Raw genomic sequence first — 20,981 nt, forward strand, 5'->3', positions numbered from 1 at the left:
TATGTGCCACAACACTAGGGGGAGCCTTCCCGCACCTGCACAGTGTCAGTCTCGGTGTCAGCTGCTGCATTAAAACAAGCAAGTTGGCTTGATACAGATTAACAGTAGTGTGCAATCCTGAACCAAATTCATATAAAATAAGCTTCTGATGATTCAGCAAACGCTGAAGAAATATAATCAGGAAATTTCAGTAGATGAAATTCCCAGATGAATACAAAGCGAAATAAATAAGAAAAAACAGCCTTCTCAAAATCTGCAGGGAAACGTGTGAGAGAAACCACTGGGCAGAAGTTAGGAATCTTCAAGATGTAAAAAAAGTTAATCAGAAGACAAAGAAGGAACTTGAAGTTAGTATAGCTGCAAAAACAAAATATGGAAATAAACATTTTTCCAGTAGAATAACTATCAGTGGGTTTTCAAAGAATTGGGATACCTTAAGTTGAAGTGGAATTGAAAATGAGCTGAATATCGTTAACATGCTAAGTGATTATGTCAGGGAAGTATTCACTAAAGAAGTCATGTCAAAGAACATTCTGCAACTATATTTTACTGGACATCCTGGACAGGTGTAAAGAGCCCCAAACCAACAAATGTTTTGGATGCTAACTGAACCTATGGATAGAAGTTATAAAGAACTGATTATCAGTGGGAGTTCCCACTGGATTGAAAACAAGCAACCAGATAGGGATCAAGGTTCAATACGTGTCCTCACCCTTCCTTGAGTAGGCCCTGCAGGTAAAGGGCTTGGAGTTGCAGGAAGAGGTAGGAGATAAGGTAGCAGTAGGCATAATATCAGCTCAGGTTTTGTAAATTGAGCCATCTATCCCACTCCTTCCTATAAACTACCACACACTAATACCTAGCTGCCACACGATAACTGTACTGTACAAGTAAGGCTGCAGTTCAGTAATTTATTTCTGAGAATCTAACCCTAATAATTGTCTTTCTTTGTTTTAAAAGGTGTGGCATAAGACATTGCAGCAAGCCCCTCACAACGGTTGTCAGCTAGTGCCTTATCTGGCAGCTCATTGCATCTAACCCTGACAAACACCAGCATAAATCATTCAGCTACAGGGATTTAGTTAGTTAGGCAGAAGGCAGAGCACAAATGAGCAGGTAAAATGTGGTGGAGGAGAAACCAGAAGCACCTAGCTATGGAGGAGATGCATATTGAACCATAGCTATTGAGATTATGGATCCAAACACAGCTCAGGGTATACCAAAGATAAAGAGCGGATTTTTATCACCTTAGACTTTTTCAGATTTTGGACCATTTTCAGGTCTCAAACTGAATTGCTGGAGTAATGGGCCATTGGGTTGCACGTTACCAGAACAAACTAATTAAGACCATGCCCTGGGGATTCCTGAACATGTCAGGAAGGTATAATAAGTTTCATAATGTTATTTGGAATTTATTGTAACGTAGAGTACTTGTAGTGCCTATGTAAATGTGTGTGCCTGGGTGGGACTTAATTGAATGAGAGACAGCTGGTCTGAAAGTTTTGATATAAGAAGAGAAGCTAGGTTTGAAGTGCTAAATAGGTAAACATGGGTTAAGTTTTAGCATGCAAGGTGTAAAGGGAACATTTGTGTTTTTAAATAAACCAGAGTAGCTTGAATTCAAAAGAGAGGGTGAAATGTTACACCTAGCCAGGCAAAGTTAAGAAACAATGTTTATTTTTCCCAAAGATTACTGGTAAAATTGGTACTATGATAGATTTTTATTATTAGAGAGGTAAAGTCCAAAGACATAGGGCAGAATCTTCTGGAATCAAACAGAAAATTCTGCCCTATCTCAACTGTAAGTACAATGTTAATGCACAAAGAAATGCAGAAAATAGCATTTTGCTTATTTCAGTCAGATCTATCCTTTAATAGTATTTCAATAAGAGTTTTAGTTATTGCACATTAAACCATTATGCAGAAGTGTGGAAACAAATGAAAAGCCATTTTTATACTGCAGACTGGTCAATTCCAGATATTATCACCACTAACCACAGACTTTGAAATTTCATGCTGTTTTTGGCATTTCTGGGGCTTAAAATTGGACCAAATCACTTGATGCTGAAGCTGCTTCCACCAGTTTCCTGCCTCATAACTGAAGCACCAAATTTCCAAATGTGATTCGGCCTGTTCCCATGATCCACTCACCAGACCTCTATGTTGCTTATTTCAATACGTGATAATCTGGGTGAATGACTCAGCCCTCAACTTCCTGGATTTATGCATACAGAGCAGCAATGATAAGTTAAAATGAAGTATAAGGTGCAGTTGTTGTGGGATTGGCTGAGACTGGTAGAAGCCAGGATTATTTGAGCCTGACGTTGCTGCAAGTTTGAGTAGCAATTACTGCAACATGGAATAACTGTTTGGGGTGATTATTTTTGGTATTTAACCTGTACAGCCTTGAATTTTGTTGTTGCTTGCAGGAGTGCATAATCACCCCACCCACAGTGAGTTCTTCGGGGCAGGTATGGCATTCCCCATGGTCAGATCTTTGCATGCTGTTATCATGGAGGATGAGCCGCAGGAAAGGAAAGTAAGGCAGCAGTTAAGGTGGATATATACCAACAGGTATTACCAATTCCCCAGCCCCACAAATAATACACAGGATACAAGATCCTATGAGGACCTTAGTAAGCAGATGTGCGTTAGAACAGTGAATTTCAAGAAGAGGCAATAGGGAGCCCTGCCACCTACCGCATTGCCTGGGGGGGCCATGAAGATGATCACTACATTAAAGTTTAATATTTCAGACAACTACAGGGAATATCTGCAATATAGAGAGTGCAGTAAAGGCATATATTCAGCAGCTGATCACTGCATTTTGTAAGAACTGGGAAGTACATTGTTTTCGGCTTCACAGCAAGGCAATCTGGTTTGCTGGTTTGTTGGCTTTCCCAAGATTTGGTATGCAGTATGTTGTATTGTTATAACATTGGTAAAGAGCTTGCAGCCAACTGCTTTGTGAATATATATCCTGGGGTGCTGCACTGCAGTCATGTGCCAAGTAACAATGTGCTGTAACTTCTGGGCAGTGTATACTCCTGCACTGGGGAATCCCCCCCCCACCCCCCCCAACTTTCTGCCCCGGGAAGTTCCCAGGTAAGGTTTGCGTGGCAATTGCCTGGGAAGTGCAAACTTCCAATGGGCAATTGCCCTGCACTGGGAATGACTTAAATCACAAACATTGGATGGTTCCGACTGTGTTACATCAATAGTTACTATTGATACATTATATATATTACTATAGCAACTATTGTACAGACCTACATCAATGCCCCCATGGGATTTCCCAACCTCCAATGGGGACTCTCCACCCCCACCACCATTAAGGCCTAACTGCTGACTCTTACCCTCACCCCTGCCAAACCCAACTCTCACCCCCTGCTGACCTTGAGGCCTGATCCAACACTCCCCCAACCTCCAACTGAGGCCTGACCCGACCCAACACTCCCCCAACCTCCAACTGAGGCCTGACCCGACCCAACACTCCCGCTTCCCCACCCCTCAAGTATTACCCTGTTACCTTGGACACTTACCTTCTCCCTGAGCTGTCAAATACCTTTAAACTTGGCTGGACCTTTAACTTGCCTGGTTTATGGAAGATATTGCTACAAGAAAAGGGGTGCAGCCTCCTTACATCCGACTCTGCAGCGCTCGTCTGAAGGCCTCGGGAGCGCGCAACACAGCACAGATCTTGCCCGGCCTGAGTCAGAAGGTCAGACAAGATAGGATTGAGAAAGATTGCAGGTAAGAAATTAGGAGCAGAGTGGCAATTTGACTTTGCTACAACGCAGGAGTGGAGGCTCAGTGTATCTGTCTATTCATCTGTTAGCCACATGGAGAGCAGCAAGGAACACACTTGATGAAGCTCCAGCATTTTGAGTCTAAAGTGTGATTATTTTTAACTTATGGAAATCAGAAGACATAACACAGTAAAAGGCACCTGTATTGCCTAGTGCTTAGAGTCAATATTCTCAACATTTTCAACATCTCCAATTCAGCTTTCCCTCTTAGAGCAGCATGCCAGGGTCATGTAGGATGCAATGTCTGGACACAAGCTCCAGAAATGCAGCCAGCAACAGATCCCTCCCAGGAGCAAGCTGTCATTACACGAGGCCCACCTCAGACCTAAGAACCTTTTGTAGCACCTGAACCACCAACATGCACAACTTTTTTCATGCTGTCAGGTTACTATTGTCATGCGGGGGCAAAGCAATCTGATATGTGTGGTGTTCTCGGGGGTTTTCGGATCTGATTGTTACCATCCATCCTTCTAGTTAGTGGCGTCACAAGCCTAATGCCTATGGAATAGTGATGGCTGTGGCATTGGTCTTTCAGAACAGTAGCATATACCAGAGCTTGCACTGATGTGTGACTCTTTGTCCATTATCTGTGCATTCAAAAATGAGATAGCACTCAGTGCCAATGCTACATTTGCATGAAAGGACATCTTCCAGAACTGTATCTTGGCCATGTGGATGGTACCCCCTGTGATGTGAAAGACATAAGAGCTTTTATTGCTGTGTGCAGTAACATTTTACTTGATGAAATAGCATTTAAATGTTAGGGAATTGCAATACTTTGAGAAAGCAGGTGAAGCTGAAACTGAAATAAAAACAGAAAATGCTGGAAATACTCAGCAGGTCAGGAAGTATCTGCGGAGAGAAACACAGTGAAATACAGGTTGATGACCCTTCAACAGAATTGAGGAAAGATAGAAGAAATGTACAGCTATCCTTCATTTAATGTGTTCCCAAAAATGCGCTAAATGAGTATAATTTTTCCAACATAAAACATGTAAAGAGGATTGGTTCATGTTCCTGCCCTGGACAGACAGCTGCTCACAGCTTCCCTCCCTGCTTTTTGCAACTGCATAGGATAGAGTTGAGTGGCATCTGAACCTACATAGCACAAAAGAAGCTGCCAGAAATCTTCTTTTAAAAGGGCAGGAGAAGACTTTTATACCCTGCACCGGTGGAAAGTAATCTGAATTTCCACATTTAGTCCAGGCACCAGAAGTTGCTGTCAGTTTTAACCAGTAATAACAGTGAGCAACATTACTCCTACCATTATTGCCATGCCGTTGCCTTATATTTTCCTGTGCATTATTGAAAGTCTATATTTCAGTTCTCTCATTTGTGTGTGAAATAAAAAATGTGCATTATCTTCTAATTTTCTCCCTTTTTCTTTCCTGAAGATGATAATCAGGCTTTTTTTAAAAATAAATGTTTGCTTATGCAAGGGGTGCAAATGCTACCTTTTGTACTTCCAGCCCTCTTATGTTTGAGAACGACAGCATGAAGCAATGACTTTGCTAGTCTGTATGGCTCAGTACTACACCATGCAGCCTATTTATCCATTGCTTGTTTGAATAGGGCTTAACATAGTTTAACATACCAATTTATGTTTTTGATCGAGGCAATTAATCATAATTAGTTTAATAATTTGAGTGTGTGCTACAAGTGTAAACTATTCTTTTTATGAATTAATGCAACTGAAGTAAAGCAACAGGAAAGAATAAATAAATATTTTTAAAGAAAATATATCATTTTAACATAAATACAAAACAGTGACGTTTGTTGCATTTAGATTATTGAGTGAATTGCAAGGACTTGCTATTGGAGCTTTGTATATTTTTCTAAATTTGATATTTTTGGTGTCACATATCACTTAAAACAATACTTTAACACAGGATTATTAAAAACCCCTTAAAAACATAGTGAATAATACCTTGTAGCTGTTCAGCATGAAATTCAAGCAAATATATTTTTCTAAAATTTAATTTAATTCTTTGTACATACTGAGCTTATGTTTTTTTCCTAAAAAATACCTCTTTTGATCTTCTTTTAGAATGGTAAAGATTCCACAGACTATGGTCTCAGCAAATCTTATACTTCATCTGGAACCATAATTGGAGTGGATTTACGAAGAGGAAGGCGACGTTTCTCTGGTAATCTTCAATTGCCACCATTGGCTTGGAGGCAGGGAGAAAGAGCAAAGACTCCAGAAAGAGATAGTATACCAAGACCTACTACTTTACCATTGCGAGTACCCCCAAGGATAGCTATTACACCTGTAGACCAAGATTGGTAAGACTGTAACTTTTTAGCATATGGAATTTCACTATTGCGTGTTTTTGTATGTGTATGCAGCAGTGAAGTGATTTTTAACTGACTTGGTGGGGGAGGGAGGGCTGTAAGCAAAATTTTGCTAACTTGGCAGAAAGGAGACCAAGCTGGGAACTTTGGAATGCCAACATACTGAGTCCAAAGACCGAACTGGGAATTCTACAGACTTGCAAGCCAAACTTTGGCAAAACCTCAATGTTAGAATGTGCTATCTTATATCTTTTTATCATTCTATCATCTGCTCCTAGAAAAGATGAGTCGGTCACATGGTTTATAAGCCCTTTTTGAATGTAGAAGAAGGGGCTGGAACTTTGACATTCACTCCTCAGTGCAGGAGTTCATTCTTTTTATGAAAAAAAGCTTCCTAATATCAGTCCTAAATGTACAGTTTACTAATTTACACATTCACAATGTAACTTAAAGAAGTTTTCAGGATTTGCTTTTTTCATAACGTTATTATGTATCTCTATGAAGGTAACTTAACAGATTCCTCCTTTCAGTGCTGAAGAGCCCAATTTTCCGCAATCTCTCCTGAAAGCGCACACCTTTGGCATTTGGAATCAGCATTTCCTCAAATGCTTTTATATTTGTCATGTGTCTCGGAAGCACTTCTTGAGATAATTTGAGACTGATGCAAATTGAGTGTAATAGGCTTGGAAGCAACAGATGATTTTTGAGGCCATGATTTCCAAAGCTTTCCAAGTTTTTCTCGTCTCATGACTGCACCTGTTATATACCAAATGAGAGGTTAATTGCTATGATTAGTCACAACTCTGTTATCATTATATCATGCAACTGCAAGAATGTTAGAATGGGAACTAAAAAGAAAGGCTTGGATTTACACTGTTCCTCTTGCCACTGCACTGGAACAGGAAGTCGGTACCGCTGACATCATCATTGTGCCTCTGGAACAGCAAGTCGGTGCACGCTCCCCCCGTAGACGCATGTGCCGTGCCACTGGCGTTAAAATTGTGCGACCGTTATCACAGTCTAAGGATATGAGGTAAACCATTTAGGACTGAGATGAAGAGAAATTTCTTCGCCCAGAAAGTGGTGAACCTGTGGAATTCGTTACCACAGAAGGTAGTTGAGGCCAAAACATTGTATGTTTTCAAGAAGGAGTTAGATATAGCTCTTGGGGCGAAAGGGATCAAAGGATATGGGGAAAAAGCAGGAGCAGGCTATTGAGTTGGATGATCAGCCATAATCATAATGAATGGCGGAGCAGGCTCGAAGGGCCGAATGGCCTACGCCTGCTCCTAGTTTCTATGTTTCTATGAATGTTGGACAACCAAATGCTCATCCCACTCGTTGCTTCGCTCACCATTTCACTCGCTGCCCCACACGCTGGCTCACTTGGCGATCTACTTGCTGCTTTGCTCGCCGCTCCCCTCACCGACCAGCTCACTGCTCCGGACGGCTCCCCCTCTGAACCCTTGGCTGCTCTGCTCACTGTCTGTGGACAGTGAGGGAGCAGGGTGGTGAGTGAGAAGGAGGCAGTGAGGGGTCCGGAGCAGTGAGCAGTGAGCAGGACGAAGAGCAAATTGCGGTCGCGATCCCAGGATTTTTAACTGGTGTTTTGGTGTTCAATGTTCTGTGAAAACTGTAATTCTTAACTGTGGTGGAAAAAACATTTTATTGATGCTGCAATTATTAAAGTATCTTTACATTGCTTAATATTACAGATGGTCCTTTTCTTTGCTATAGGTAGCTTACCTGTGGCACCTCTGGCACTGATGTGCATGTCTGGTGAATGCGCCTCCTGTAATTGTGATGGCAGCAAACATACCCTTGAATTTATAAAATGCTTTTCTTGATCTCAGACCACCCCAAACTCTTCATAAGCTATGAATTGCTTGCCTAGATTTGGTGTTGAAGTATCTGGAGTGGGAGTTGAGCCCACAATCTTCTGACTCAGAATTGAGATTGCTACCAATAAGCCACTGTGGACACTTCTTAGATGGACCATCGTTTTTTCTTGTCTTGCAATTCCTGTGTCGCTATGTAGGGTACGATCAGGGCACTTTACAGTTCGATCGTATCTTCCTCTGACATATTTTCTACTGTTTTGGCATGGGAGGAAAAGGATTTCAACATTTAATTGGCTTTATTAATCTCTGCCCTGCATTGTTCGGGCATGTTCATTGTCAAATATAACCAATTAGCAGAGATCTGCAAAATGTTTGGGGTCGCATTAATAACTTTATTGCAACAGTGTTGCTTTAAATGCAGGATTTCTAGTTATTCATTCACCAGAGAATTTAGGTTTTAAACTCACTCCAGAAAAAGCTACATAAAGCTATCCATGTGTAAGAACAGACCTAGGAACATGAACACATATTTGGTCAAGAGTCTGGCCTTGTGACTTGTTTATAGTCATAAAATATGTAAGTCAAATTGGGAACTGTTTTCTCCTGATTTGAAAAGTTTACTTCTGATGGGCTTAATATTATTCAAGGAACAAACAGTCTATTTTCTTGAAATCTGCCTCTTATAGTTGCAGCATCTACCATTGAAGAAAACAGCTTCCTAACTACCAATCTAATTTCATGAGAAATTCTTCATTTAGAATTCAAGTTTCAAAGCAACATTATAACTGCTCTTTCCTTGAGTCTAAATTTGTGGGGTAGCTTGTCCATTGGAATTAGACTTATAAACCCTGGAGGCTAAAGAATGGTATTGTCTGCATTTATAGAATCAATACTGATGTATTATTTTATTCAAATTTAAAGATTTTACTTTCAAATAACTTGTATCAAATAATTGACTCCACCATTTTGCCACACTTAACTAATTCCATCACCTCATTCACTCCTCCGATTCCAATTCCACCCCTTCGTATGCCATTCCTCTCATGCCACCCCCATTCCTTTTCTTCCATCCCTCACAGGAACAACCTCACCAGCTAGAGTAACTTTGTTGTTGGACACCCCTTACCCTCTACTGTTTTTGTTCTCCACCAACTACACCCCCCACCCCATCCCACCATCACCAGCACCAAATGTCGGCAGCTGCAAGTCTTCCGCGTACCGCACGTGCCTCTGTGTGCACCAGGCATCACCCACCAAATAAACCCATCAACAGTTGCGTTGCTTAAACAACCCAATCAAAACAGTTCAGCGAGGCAAAAACTGACTTATTATAGATTTGTAGTGAGACTTTGAATAGGTCTTGATAAGAAAAGCTAATGCATTCCTTCTCCCACACATCCAACCTTATACAATTTCTGTATATGTTGTTTCCTCTCCTTGAACCAGTTTCTTAACCATTCCTAATATTAACCTTGAATTCCAAAACTTTGACATTGACTGATAGACTTCAGTGTGAAGCATTGTCTATTGCCTTTTGGAACAGGAAAATTTAGCTTTTTTTTGTAGAACTTATGAGTCCTGAAACAGAATTTTGCTCAGTGTTTCCTTTATGCAGAAAGAGTTGTCTAAAGCTGTCTGGGAAAATAAACTAAGGGGAAGGTCAGTTGGTGAGCAGTGGCAGACTTTTAAGCAGATATTTCACAACACTGAGCAAAAAGTTATCCTGGTCAAAAAGAAGGACTCGATGAGAAGGATGAACCATCCGTGGTTAACAAGGGTGGTCAAGGAGAGTATCCAATCAAAATCTAAGGTTTACAAAGCAGCGAAAACTAGTGGTAGGCCAGAGGATTGGAAATGTTTTAGGATCCAGCAGCTGATGACTAAAAAACTAATAAACAGGGAGAAAATTGATTATGAAAGTCAATTGGCAAGAAATATAAAAACAAACAGCAAGAGCTTCTACGGATATATCAAAGGAAAGAGTGTGGCTGCTGATACAAAAATAGGTGGGAAGGCATGTTGTGTTGAGGACATAAGGAATTTGCAAGGGGATATAGACAGGTTGAGTGAGTGGGCAAGAACTTGGCAGGTGGAGTTTAATGTAGGAAGGTGTGAGGTCATGCACTTTGGTAGGAAGAATCAAAAGGCAGACTATTATGTAAATGAAGAGGGAGACTCCAAAAAAGTGTGGCACAGAGGAATCAGGGTGTTCTTGTACATGAAACACAAAAAGTTAGCATGCAGGTGCAGCAAGTAATTAAGAAGGCAAATAAAATTTTGGCCTGAATTGCAATGAGGTTGGAGCTTAAAAATAAGGAAGTCTTGTTACATCTCTACAGGGTGTTGTGAAGCCACACCTGTGTATAGTATTGGTTCTCGTATTTAAGAAAGGATATACTGGCCTTGGAGGCTGTTCAAGAGAGATTCACTATGCAGATTCCTGGGATGAAGGGGTTGACTTATCAAGAACGGCTAAACAGGTTAGGCCTTTATTCATTTGAGTTTATTGAAACATACAACATTCTGAGGGGGCTTGAGAAGGTAGATGTTGGGAAGATATTTCCACTAGTGGGGGAATCTCAAACTAGGGGACATAGTTACAGAATAAGGGGACACTCATTTAAAACTGAGATGTGAAGGAATCTCTTCTCTGAGGGTAGTGAATGTCTGGGATTCTTTACCCCAGAGAGTTGTGGAGGCGGGATCACTGAAAGTATATAAAGAGGAGGTAGATAGATTTTTGAAATATCGGGAAGTTGAGGGCCATGAGGAGCTGGCACAAAAAAGGAATTGAGGCCTGGGGCAGATCAGCCATGAACTTATTGAATGGCGGGCCAAGATTCAATAAAAATATGCAATTAATCTGGAAAACTCTAATGATGACCATGAAACCATTGTCAATTGTCTTATAAACCCAACCCACTAATGCCCTTTAGGGAAGGAAATCTGGTCTACGTATGACTCCAGACTCTCATCAATGTGGTGGACTTTTAAATGCCCCCTGAAATGACCTAGCAAGCCACTCAGTTGTATCAAACTGCTAAAAAGTCTAACAGGAATGAAATGGACGGACTACCTGGCATCAAGCTAGGTATAGAAAACGACTACGGCAAACACAGCCCTGTCAACCCTGAAAAGTCCTCCTCACTAACATATGCAGGATTGTGCCAAAATTGGGAGAGCTGTTTCACGGACTAGTAAAGCAACACCCTGACATATTCATACTCATGGAATCAAACCTTACAGATAATGTCCCAGACACCACTATCACCATCCCTGGTTATGTCCTGTCACACCAGAAGGACAGGCCCAACAGAGGTGGTGGCACAGTGGTATACAGTTGGGAGGGTATTGCATTGGGACTCCTCTACATTGACTCCAGACCCCTTGAAGTCTCATGGCATCAGCTCAAACATGGGCAAGGACGTTGCCTACTGATTACCACATACTCCCCACCCCCCGGCGCCCTCCCAGCTGATGAATCAGCACACCTCCATGTTGAACGCCAATTGGAGGAAGCACTGAAGGTGGCAAGGGCATAGAATGTACTCTGGCTAAGGGGACTTCAATGTCCATCACTAAGCGTGCTTTGGTAGCATCACTACTGACCAAGCTGGCCCAGTCCTTAAGGACATAGCTACTAGACTGGGTCTGCAGCAGGTGGTGGGTAACCAACAAGAGGGAAAAACATACTTAACCTCACCAATCTGCCTGCCTCAGATGCATCTGCCCATGACAGGAGTGACCAATGCACAGTCCTTGTGGAGACGAAGTCTCAGCTTCACGTTGAGGATACCTTCCATCATATTATGAGCTCTACCACTGTGCTAAATAGGATAGATTGTGAACAAATCTAGAAACTCAAAGAGTGGGCAACCCTGAGACACTGTGGGCCATCATCTGCAGCAGAATTGTGCTCAAACCACAATCTGTTACCTCATGGCCCAGCATATCCCCAACTTTACTATTACCACCAAGCCAGGGGATCAACGCTGGTGCAATGAAGAGTGCAGGTGGGCATGCCAGGAACAGCACCAGGCATAAAAATGAGGTGTCAACCTGGTGAAGCTACAACACAAGGCTACTTGCATACAGAACAGCATAAACAGCAAGTGATAGACAGATCTAAGCAATTCTACAACCAATGGATCAGATCTAAGCCACATCCAGTCGTGAATGGTGGTGGACAATTAAAAAGCTTACTGGAGGAATAGGCTCCACAAATATCCCCGTCCTTAATGATGGGGGAGCCCAGCACATCAGTGCAAAAGATTAGGCTGAAGCATTCGCAACAGAAGTGCCGAGTGGATGATCCATCTCGGCCTCCTCTGGAGGTCCCCGGCACCACAGATACCAATTCGATTTATTCCATGTGATATCAAGAAATGGCAGCACTGGATAGTGCAAAAGCTATGGGCCCTGGCAATACCTGCAACAGTCCTGAAGACTTGCTGCAGAACTTGCCACGCCCCTACCCAAGCTGTTCCAGTACAGCTACAACACTGGCATCTACCCAGCTATGTGGAAAATTGCCCAGGGATGTCCTGTCTGCAGAAAGCAGGACAAATCCAACCTAGCCAATTACTGCCCCATCAGTCTACTCTCGATCACCAGTAAAGTGATGGAAAGGATCATCAACAGTGCTATTAACAGCACTTGCTTACCAATAACCTGCTCACTGACACCCAGTTTGGATTCTGCCAGAGCCATTCATCTCCAGACCTCATTACAGCCCTGGTTCAAACATGGACAAAGAACTGAACTCCAGAGGTGAGGTGATAGTGACTACCCTTGACATCAAGGTAGCATCTAGCTGAGTGAGGTATCAAGGAGCCCTAGCAAAACTGGAATCAAGGGGAAAATGCTCCGCTGTTTAGAGTCATACCTAACACAAAGGAAAGATGGTTGTAGTTGTTTTAGGTCAATCACCTAAATTCCAGGACAGCACTACAAGAGTTCCACAGGGTAATGTCCTAGGCCCAACCGTCTTCAGCTGCTTCATCAATAACCTACCTTTCATCACAAGGTCAGAAGTGGGGATGATCACTGATTGCACAATGTTCAGCACTATTTTCAACTCCTCAGATACTGAAGCAGTCCATGTTCAAATGTAGGAAGACCTGGACAATATCCAGACTTGGGCTGACAAGTGGCAAGTGATTTTCATGCCACACAAGTGCCAGGCAATAACCACCTCCAAGAAGAGAGAATCTAACCATCACCCTGTGACATTCAATGGCATTACTATGGCTGAATCCCCCACTATCAACATCCTGGGGGTTACCATTGACCAGAAACTGAACTGGACTAGCCATATAAATACTGTGGTTACAGGTGTAGGTCAGAGGCTAGGAAGCCCGTGGTGAGTAACTCACCTCCTGACTCCTCAAAAGCTATTCACCATCTACAAGGCACAAGTCAGGAGTGTGATGGAACATTCCCCAATTGCTTGGATGAATGCAGCTCCAACAATACTCCAGAAGCTTGACACCATCCAGGACATAGCAGCCCACCTGATTGGCACCCCATCCACAAATATTCACTCCCCCCACCACCAACACACAGTAGCAGCAGTGTGTACCATCTATAAGATGCCCTGCAGGAATTCACCAAGGCTCCTTAGACAGCACCTTCCAAACCCATGACCACAACCATCTACATGGACAGCAGATACATGGGAACACCACCACGTGGAAGTTCCCTTCCAAGCCATTCACCATCCTGACTTGGAACTATATCGCCATTCCTTCACTGTCACTGGGTCAAAATCCTGGAACTCCCTCCCTAATAGCACTCTGGGTTTGGCTACACCACTGGGCGGCAGGGGTCCAAGAACACAGTTCACCCCCACCTTCTCAAGGGCAATTAGGGATAGGCAATAAATGCTGGCCTAGGCAGTGATGGCCATATCTCATGAATGAATAAAAAAAATTCTTCTTTATGCAAAGCTAAATAATTTGTTTAAAACTAAGTTGTCACTATAAATTGTACGTACACAGGAAAATATGTTTGTTTGACTACAATTAAGGTGGAAAATAAAACTTCAAGTTCTGGGAATCTGAAATAAAACAGAAAATTCTGGGAATACTTGGCAAGTCATCAGCACCTGAAATCATAAAACACAGTACCTTTTTGTCACTGACCTACTCTTTATTTTCAGCATGCTTTGTTTTTATGTGAATGTATTTGCTACCTCTAGTGGTAGTACTGTGCCTTGCAAGTAGAAATCAATATTCCAATTTGCATTGCCTTACATTTAAAGGTATCTGCATCTGGCATTCTTTGCATCTACTGTTTAATTGGTCAAGATCTCTTTTGAATGTCATGTTTCCTGTAAATTTGCTACAACAGTCAGTTATCATAATTAAACCATCCTCAGGCATCCAAGGTCACTTATGTCACTGGGATTATCATGCAGCATAATAATTTTAAAAATTCTGGTATGTTTTTCCCATGAACTTTTTGAACTTGTCAAAGTTTGGAATTCATACTTTAGGACGGGATCTCAGGTACCCAGTGTCAGTATCAGCCATTGCCAACTGTGGAGTAAAACACTCCCTCCTCACCCTGTGAAATGTATTTTCATCACAACTTAGAGAATGCCCCCCAACATCAGTCACATTTCCTTTCTGAAGTGTTTTGTCACTTCTTAACAATTAAGAATACATACACAGCTCTCTGCTTCTTAACTCCAATTTCCTGTATGAAAAACAGAAGATTCCTTTATTCTTTATTCTCCACCAGAGGACAATATGTCTGGGACTTAGCATACCCTACTGGCAGGTTTTGTATAACAATTCTTTTTAACTAAAATATCCTTTTACAAAAAACCATAAACATTAAACACAAACATCATATCTCCTCCCCCTTTAGCCAGGAACAAATTGGTCAGGTGGTTTACAGATTCGCTTTGGTTTAGAGAGGAGTGTTGGCTTAGGTTCTCAGTTTGTTTGCTTAGAGATGGAAGGCTCTGCTGTTCCACTAGTTTCTGTTTAGGTTAAACAGTTGCAAATACAGGTTTGTCAGTTGAATCAAGTCAGGTTGCACCAACTGGAGCAGATATTTTCCAGAAATCTTCCACTGTGACTGGGGATCTATGAAAATTTGGTTCCTTGGATTTGGCTTCTCTCATCTGGTCAGTGGGTCTCTTTCAGATTCCACAGGAAGATTCAACATCATAGGTCAGTGGCCCTTGATGCTTGATGATTCTTCCTAGAAGCCACTTTGGTGTCCCACAGTAATTTTGGACCCAAACAGACTGATCCAGATTAAACTTACAAGCTGGTTTACTTGTGTGTTATGACATTTTATGATCAAATTGCCTTGAACCAATCCTTTCGAATCAGGACACACTAAATCCATTTTGGTACGCAGTTGTCTTCCAAACATCAGCTCAGCAGGAGATACGCCTATTGTTGAATGTGGAGTGTTATGATACATCATCAAAGTTTTCTTCAGCTTCAACTTCAAATCTGTTTGCGTCCACCCCTTCAATATGGCCTTTTTGAATGTTCAGAGAAAGTGCTCCACAACACCATTTGAGGATGAGTGGTAAGGCGAGATGAGAATTTGCTTGGTCCCATTGTTTTTCAGGAATGTTTCAAATTCATATGATGTGAACTGTGTGCCATTGTCTGACACAATCTGCTCCAGCAATCCAAAAGTAGTGAACACATTCTGGAGAGCATCAGTGGTCGTTGTTGAAGTAGTCGACTTCATGGGAATAACATGAGGCTACTTTGTGCAGACATCCACTACAATCAGGAATTTATGTCCAAGAAATGGTCCGGCAAAGTCCACATGAAGTCTCTGCCATGGGTGGTTAGGCCAAGCCCATGGATGTAATGGGCAGGTGCAGGAGAAGACTTCATTTCTTGGCATGGAAGGCATTTGCTGGCAATGCCTTCGATGTCTTTATCCAGGTGTGGCCACCATATATGTAGACGAGCCAATATTTTTATTTTGATGATTCCAATGTGACTGAGGTGAAGTTCTTTAACACTCGTGTTTGGAATTTTGGAGGAATTACAACTCTGATTCCTCATAACAAACAACCGTTTTGCAGAGTCAGCTCAAATCTACGCATAAGCTCAGTAGTCACTTCTTGGGATGCACATCAACCTTTCTGTGTGTCCAGGTAAACTTTGAAGAGGACAGCATCCCTCTGCATTTCAAGTTGAATTTGATATGCTTTAACAGGTAACATGTCTATCTGGTTCACATTGAAAGCAGTGACTTCACTTCGGGTTGTGGAGCTGTGATGTAACAAAAGTCTGGAAAGTGCGTCCGCATTTCCATGATTTTTATAGAGCGAATTGTAATTTCATACTGGTAAGCAGATACAATCAGTGCCTACCTTTGTAGGCGTGCAGTGGCAAGTGTCAGGTTTTGTGACTTCGAGCTAAACAACCAGGTCAAAGGCTTGTGGTCCTGGTCTGTAATTAACGTGAATTTACACCTATACAAATATTGGTGGAACTCCTTGACTCCATAGATTAGTCCAAGAGCTTCCTTCTCAATTTGGGCATTATTTTGTTCTGCCTTGAACAATGTGCGTGATTCGTATGCAATGAGCTTTTCACTGCCATTAGGAAATGTGTGGGAGATGACAGTTCCAACACCATATCCAGATGCATCACAAGCCAGGCTGATGGGTAACTTTTCAACGAAATATGCCAAAACTTTAGCAGAAGTGAGCTCTTGCTTGAGTTCCTTGGAACTTTCCTAACAAGCTTTGTGACCAATCCCATTTTGCATTCATCTTCAGCAGATTATTCAGTGGTGCCGCCTTGGTGGCCAAACTGGGAGTGAACTTGCCGTAGTAATTCACAAGTTCCAAAAACGAATGAAGTTCCTTAACATTTTTAGGCTGTGGTGCATTCACCACTGCCTCCACCTTTCTGGGTGAGGCTGAGAGACCAGTTTCATTGATCACATGTCCAAGTTACTCTACTGAGGCCTTCAGGAACGAGCATTTGGATATCTTATAGGAATTCTTATACGGATGCCGTATGTCTCCAGTCTATGCAGGACCCTGCCTAAGTTCTCTAAGTGAGTTGGGAGGTTTTTTCCCAGTGACGAGCATGTCATCTTGGAAGCAGATTACATCAGGGAGGCCCTGCAGTATTTTGTCCATGGCCTGCTGGAATAAGGCTGGTGATGACACAATTCCAAATGGTAGTCATTTATATTGATATAGATCTCTGTGTGTGCTGATGGTTGTATACTTCCTGGAATCTTCACTCAGCTGCATTTGCAAAATGTCTGTGATAGATCAAGCTTTGTGAATAATTCACCTCCATTCAGAGCAGAAGAACAGGTCTTCAATTTTCTGTAGCGGGTACTGATGCACTTCCAGGAAAGGATTAATGGTGATCTTACAGTCACCACATATTCTGATACACTTGTCATCCTTCGCTATTGGGACTATTGGAGCTGCCCACTCTGCATAGTCTACTTTCTCAATTATCTGAAAGTTTTCAAGTTGTTCTAGTTCCTGCTCGATTTTCTGTCATGCTGAGTAGGGAACTGAACATGGTTTGAAGAACCTTGGAGAAGCTTTGGCCTTTGCAGCAAGTTTGGCTTCAATGTCTTTAATAACTCCAAGACCTTCTTTGAATACATCAGTATGCTTGTCTAACAAGGGCTGCCACATGGGGTTGCAATGCACTTTATTTATTTTATACCAGTCCAGCCAAATTTCTTTTAGCCACTTCCTGCCCATAAGTGATGGACGATCCCCTTTCACAATGATAAGTGGCAACCTTGCTTTTTGATCTCCATATTTAGTTCGAACGGACATTTTTCCAAGTATATTCACAGGCTCACCAGTGTAGGTGCTAAGCTGGAGGAGGGTTTCCACCAATGGACGTTTCTTGAAAATTTTCTCCCATGTCTTCTCTGAAGCAATAGAAACCTTGCTCCAGTGTTAATCTCCATTTCAACCATTTTACCATTTAATGCAATGCCAACTTTTAGTCCTTTATCTAGTTTCAGATCAGACTGAATGCAATACAATTGCTCTTCTGCATGGTTATCATTCGTTTCACTTTCTGTCTCATCTGGACTCACATTACTTTTGAAGTTTGTTCCCAAATAACGGGTCTTTTTAAACTGCCTGTTTATTTTCAAGCACGAATTGTCTGTGTGCTCCTCGTGATACCCTTTTCTTGGCGATGCTGCTTTACTCTGATCAGCCTTTGATCTACATGCACGCTGCATGTGTCCTTTTTTTCTACAGTAGCGACAATCAGCGGTAATATGTTTGAAGTGAGTATACCCTCAATTTACTATTTTAACTTCGGCATTGTTAGAATGCGCTTTCAAATCTTCAGCTTGTTTCTCTGCTATTTCTATGCGTTGCGCAATCTCGAATGCTTTCTTCAGTATCAACTCTTGCTCTGCTAACAATCTACACTGAATTCTTTCATTTCTCTGTACAAACCATGCGGTCGCCTAAAGTCATAATGTTCCGCTAATTTTCTCAACCTCAGCCACGAACTGGGAAACTGACTCAATTTCATGTTGTTCTCTTTGGTGAAACTTGAATTGCTCCGCAATAATTGCTGGTCTGGGATCAAAGTGCTTTTTTCAAAACATCCACAAGCTCTTTAAAGCTTTTATCTGCTGGCTTGTCAGGAGCAGTGAGATTTCTCAGTAAAGTGAAATTTTTCATTCAGATGACTGTAAGAAACACTGAGGCCTGCTTTTCCTCTTCAAGCGCATTCACAATGAAAAACTGTTCCATTTGCTCCATTTGCAAAGTCCATAGTAGCTGGACCAAAAGCCTCTAAAGACCCTAATAATGATGATCACACCCTCGTCACCATTTGAAGTGTTTTGTCACTTCTTAACAATTAAAAATACACACACAGCTATCTGCTTCTGAACTCCAACTTCCTGTATGAAAAACAGAAGGTTCCTTTATTCTGTATTCTCCAAGAGAAGGCAATACATCCAGGACTTAGCACACTCTACTGGCAGGTTTTATATAACAATTCTTTTTAACTTTTTAACTAAAATATCCTTTTACAAAAAAGCATAAATATTGACCACAAACACCACACTTTCCATACCAGCTAGGAGGGAAAAATGCAGTCATGTAATGTATTTCGTAAATTGATCATTACAGCATAAGGGAAGATTCATTGGTACTTGTAATTCTATCTCGGAGAAATGCGAAGTATTTTCTAACTCTCTCTGTTAGGCATTATTTTTAAGGAGCAGGGATTCATTTTTGTAGTTTACACAAAGCGCTTTCATTCATTGTCTCTGTGTTCAAGGGAAGCTTCTTCGATTTGACACATCAACAATGAACATAGGCAAAATATAGTTACAAACAATATTTTTTCACCACCGTTCTCTTTGATATCCTGAAGGTATTGAGTCTACTGAACTCCACTGTATGTATGTACTAGCTACTGACACACATTCCAGTCACATGCCCACGTGTAAACCTAGAAAGTGAATACTGACAAGATATTTGAGAGGGGACATCACAGCCAACCCAAGTTTGCACTTTCTATCAAATTATTTTTTTTTACCATTTGTAGAATGTAGTTCAGTCTTTCCCTTTCCTTTTCAATTTTTATACTGAGCCTGTGATAACAAATTCCTAGATTTTCTATCTTATTTTTAAGAGATGCAGATTTCTATTATCTTTTGTTTCACTTTATCGTAAAAAAAATGTTTAGTGATGTATTGAGTCTTCATTTTAATTGTCAGAAAATGTGAAGCCACCAAAGAAACTGAGCCATATATTTAGTAGATTTGTTCAATGTAAGAAGTGAATGACTGTATTTCAAGGATATACAGGAATTTACTTCCATAATAGTGTGGATAAATTAGAGTAGGATGTTTGTTTTTTTAAAGAAGGGGTTGCTTTTTATCTACCAGACTATTTTGGCAACTAGATCTGCCCCAGAAATGACGATCAATGATGAGTTTTTTATTTATATGACAGCACAATTCATTTGGTTGTTATGTTTACTGGCACATGCATGACATAACTGTAAAATGGTCATAGGTTTGGAGGCAGGACAAGTCACTGCATGTTACAAAAATATTATGATTCTACATGCACAGATAATTAAAAAATATCTGATGGGCAGCAATCATCAGAATATTCTCTTGTAAATGCTGTTTTGATCCACTTTTACAGCATTTACAGTTTTTCTTTTTACTTCTGCCTAAATATGTACTTAAAATGTAATGATAGCCATTGACTATAGGTGGCAGCAATTAATACGTCTTTTTATTAAACAACAAATAAAGATCTGATTTTCTGTAGGAGAGGGTTAAAAGCCTGCGAGTGATTGGAGCAAGATTTCAGCCTTCTGTCCCTACCCCAGTGTGATCCTGACCCAGTAGCTTGTCTCAGGATTGTTTGTCAATTCTGTTTGACCCCCCAACAAGATCCTGGAAAACAAATGGGAGCTGTCACTGCAGGAAGGACGATGAAGACACCTGATATATCACCAGAAAAGGAAGAGCCCACTTTAAAGGGAACAGGAAGCCCTGTTTGTCTGAACCCATATGATTTTATTACTATGATAATAGTAATAATAGGCCTTGGCCAAAGGAAAGTTTGCACAACATCCCTTGGAACATTAAATAAATCATATATATTCCATTCGGGTGGAGATTTGCATCTAATCCATGGAAGAAAAAGGCTTGATGTGCCAGTGTTTTTTTTCCTTACCAAATTGGTTGCACTACATCAGATATTCCCAGGCTGAACAATAATGTTACCAAATCCCCACATCAAATTTACTTTCCTTCCATCCATTAGTAAAACAATATGTAACCTCTCTTGCTCAGAAATATAAAGAAGTTGCATTTATTCAGTAATAAAAGCAGAAAAGTACAAAGCAGGTCAGGCAGTATTTGTGGAGAGAGAAACAGAGTTAAGCTTTCAGGGCTGTGACCTTTCATGAGACCTGAAATGTTAACTCTGTTACTCTCTCCACCGATGCTGCCAAGTCTGCTGAGTGGTTCCAGAATTTTCTGTTTTTATTTCAGATTTCCAACATCTGCA

General features: G+C 41.2%; 1 protein-coding gene across 2 annotated transcripts in view; it reads left to right on the plus strand.

Annotated features, from left to right (window-relative positions):
- The window catches only part of pde4ba (phosphodiesterase 4B, cAMP-specific a), a 753,168-nt gene that overhangs the window by 196,619 nt on the left and 535,568 nt on the right, over positions 1 to 20,981 (plus strand). For both annotated transcript variants that reach the window (XM_041207962.1, XM_041207961.1), the window contains one exon: positions 5,857 to 6,095. In XM_041207962.1, coding sequence (XP_041063896.1) covers positions 5,857 to 6,095 — 239 coding nt within the window. The remainder of the gene's footprint in view (positions 1 to 5,856; positions 6,096 to 20,981) is intronic.

This window comes from Carcharodon carcharias, chromosome 16, assembly GCF_017639515.1.
Source record: "Carcharodon carcharias isolate sCarCar2 chromosome 16, sCarCar2.pri, whole genome shotgun sequence".
Classification (NCBI taxonomy): domain Eukaryota; kingdom Metazoa; phylum Chordata; class Chondrichthyes; order Lamniformes; family Lamnidae; genus Carcharodon; species Carcharodon carcharias.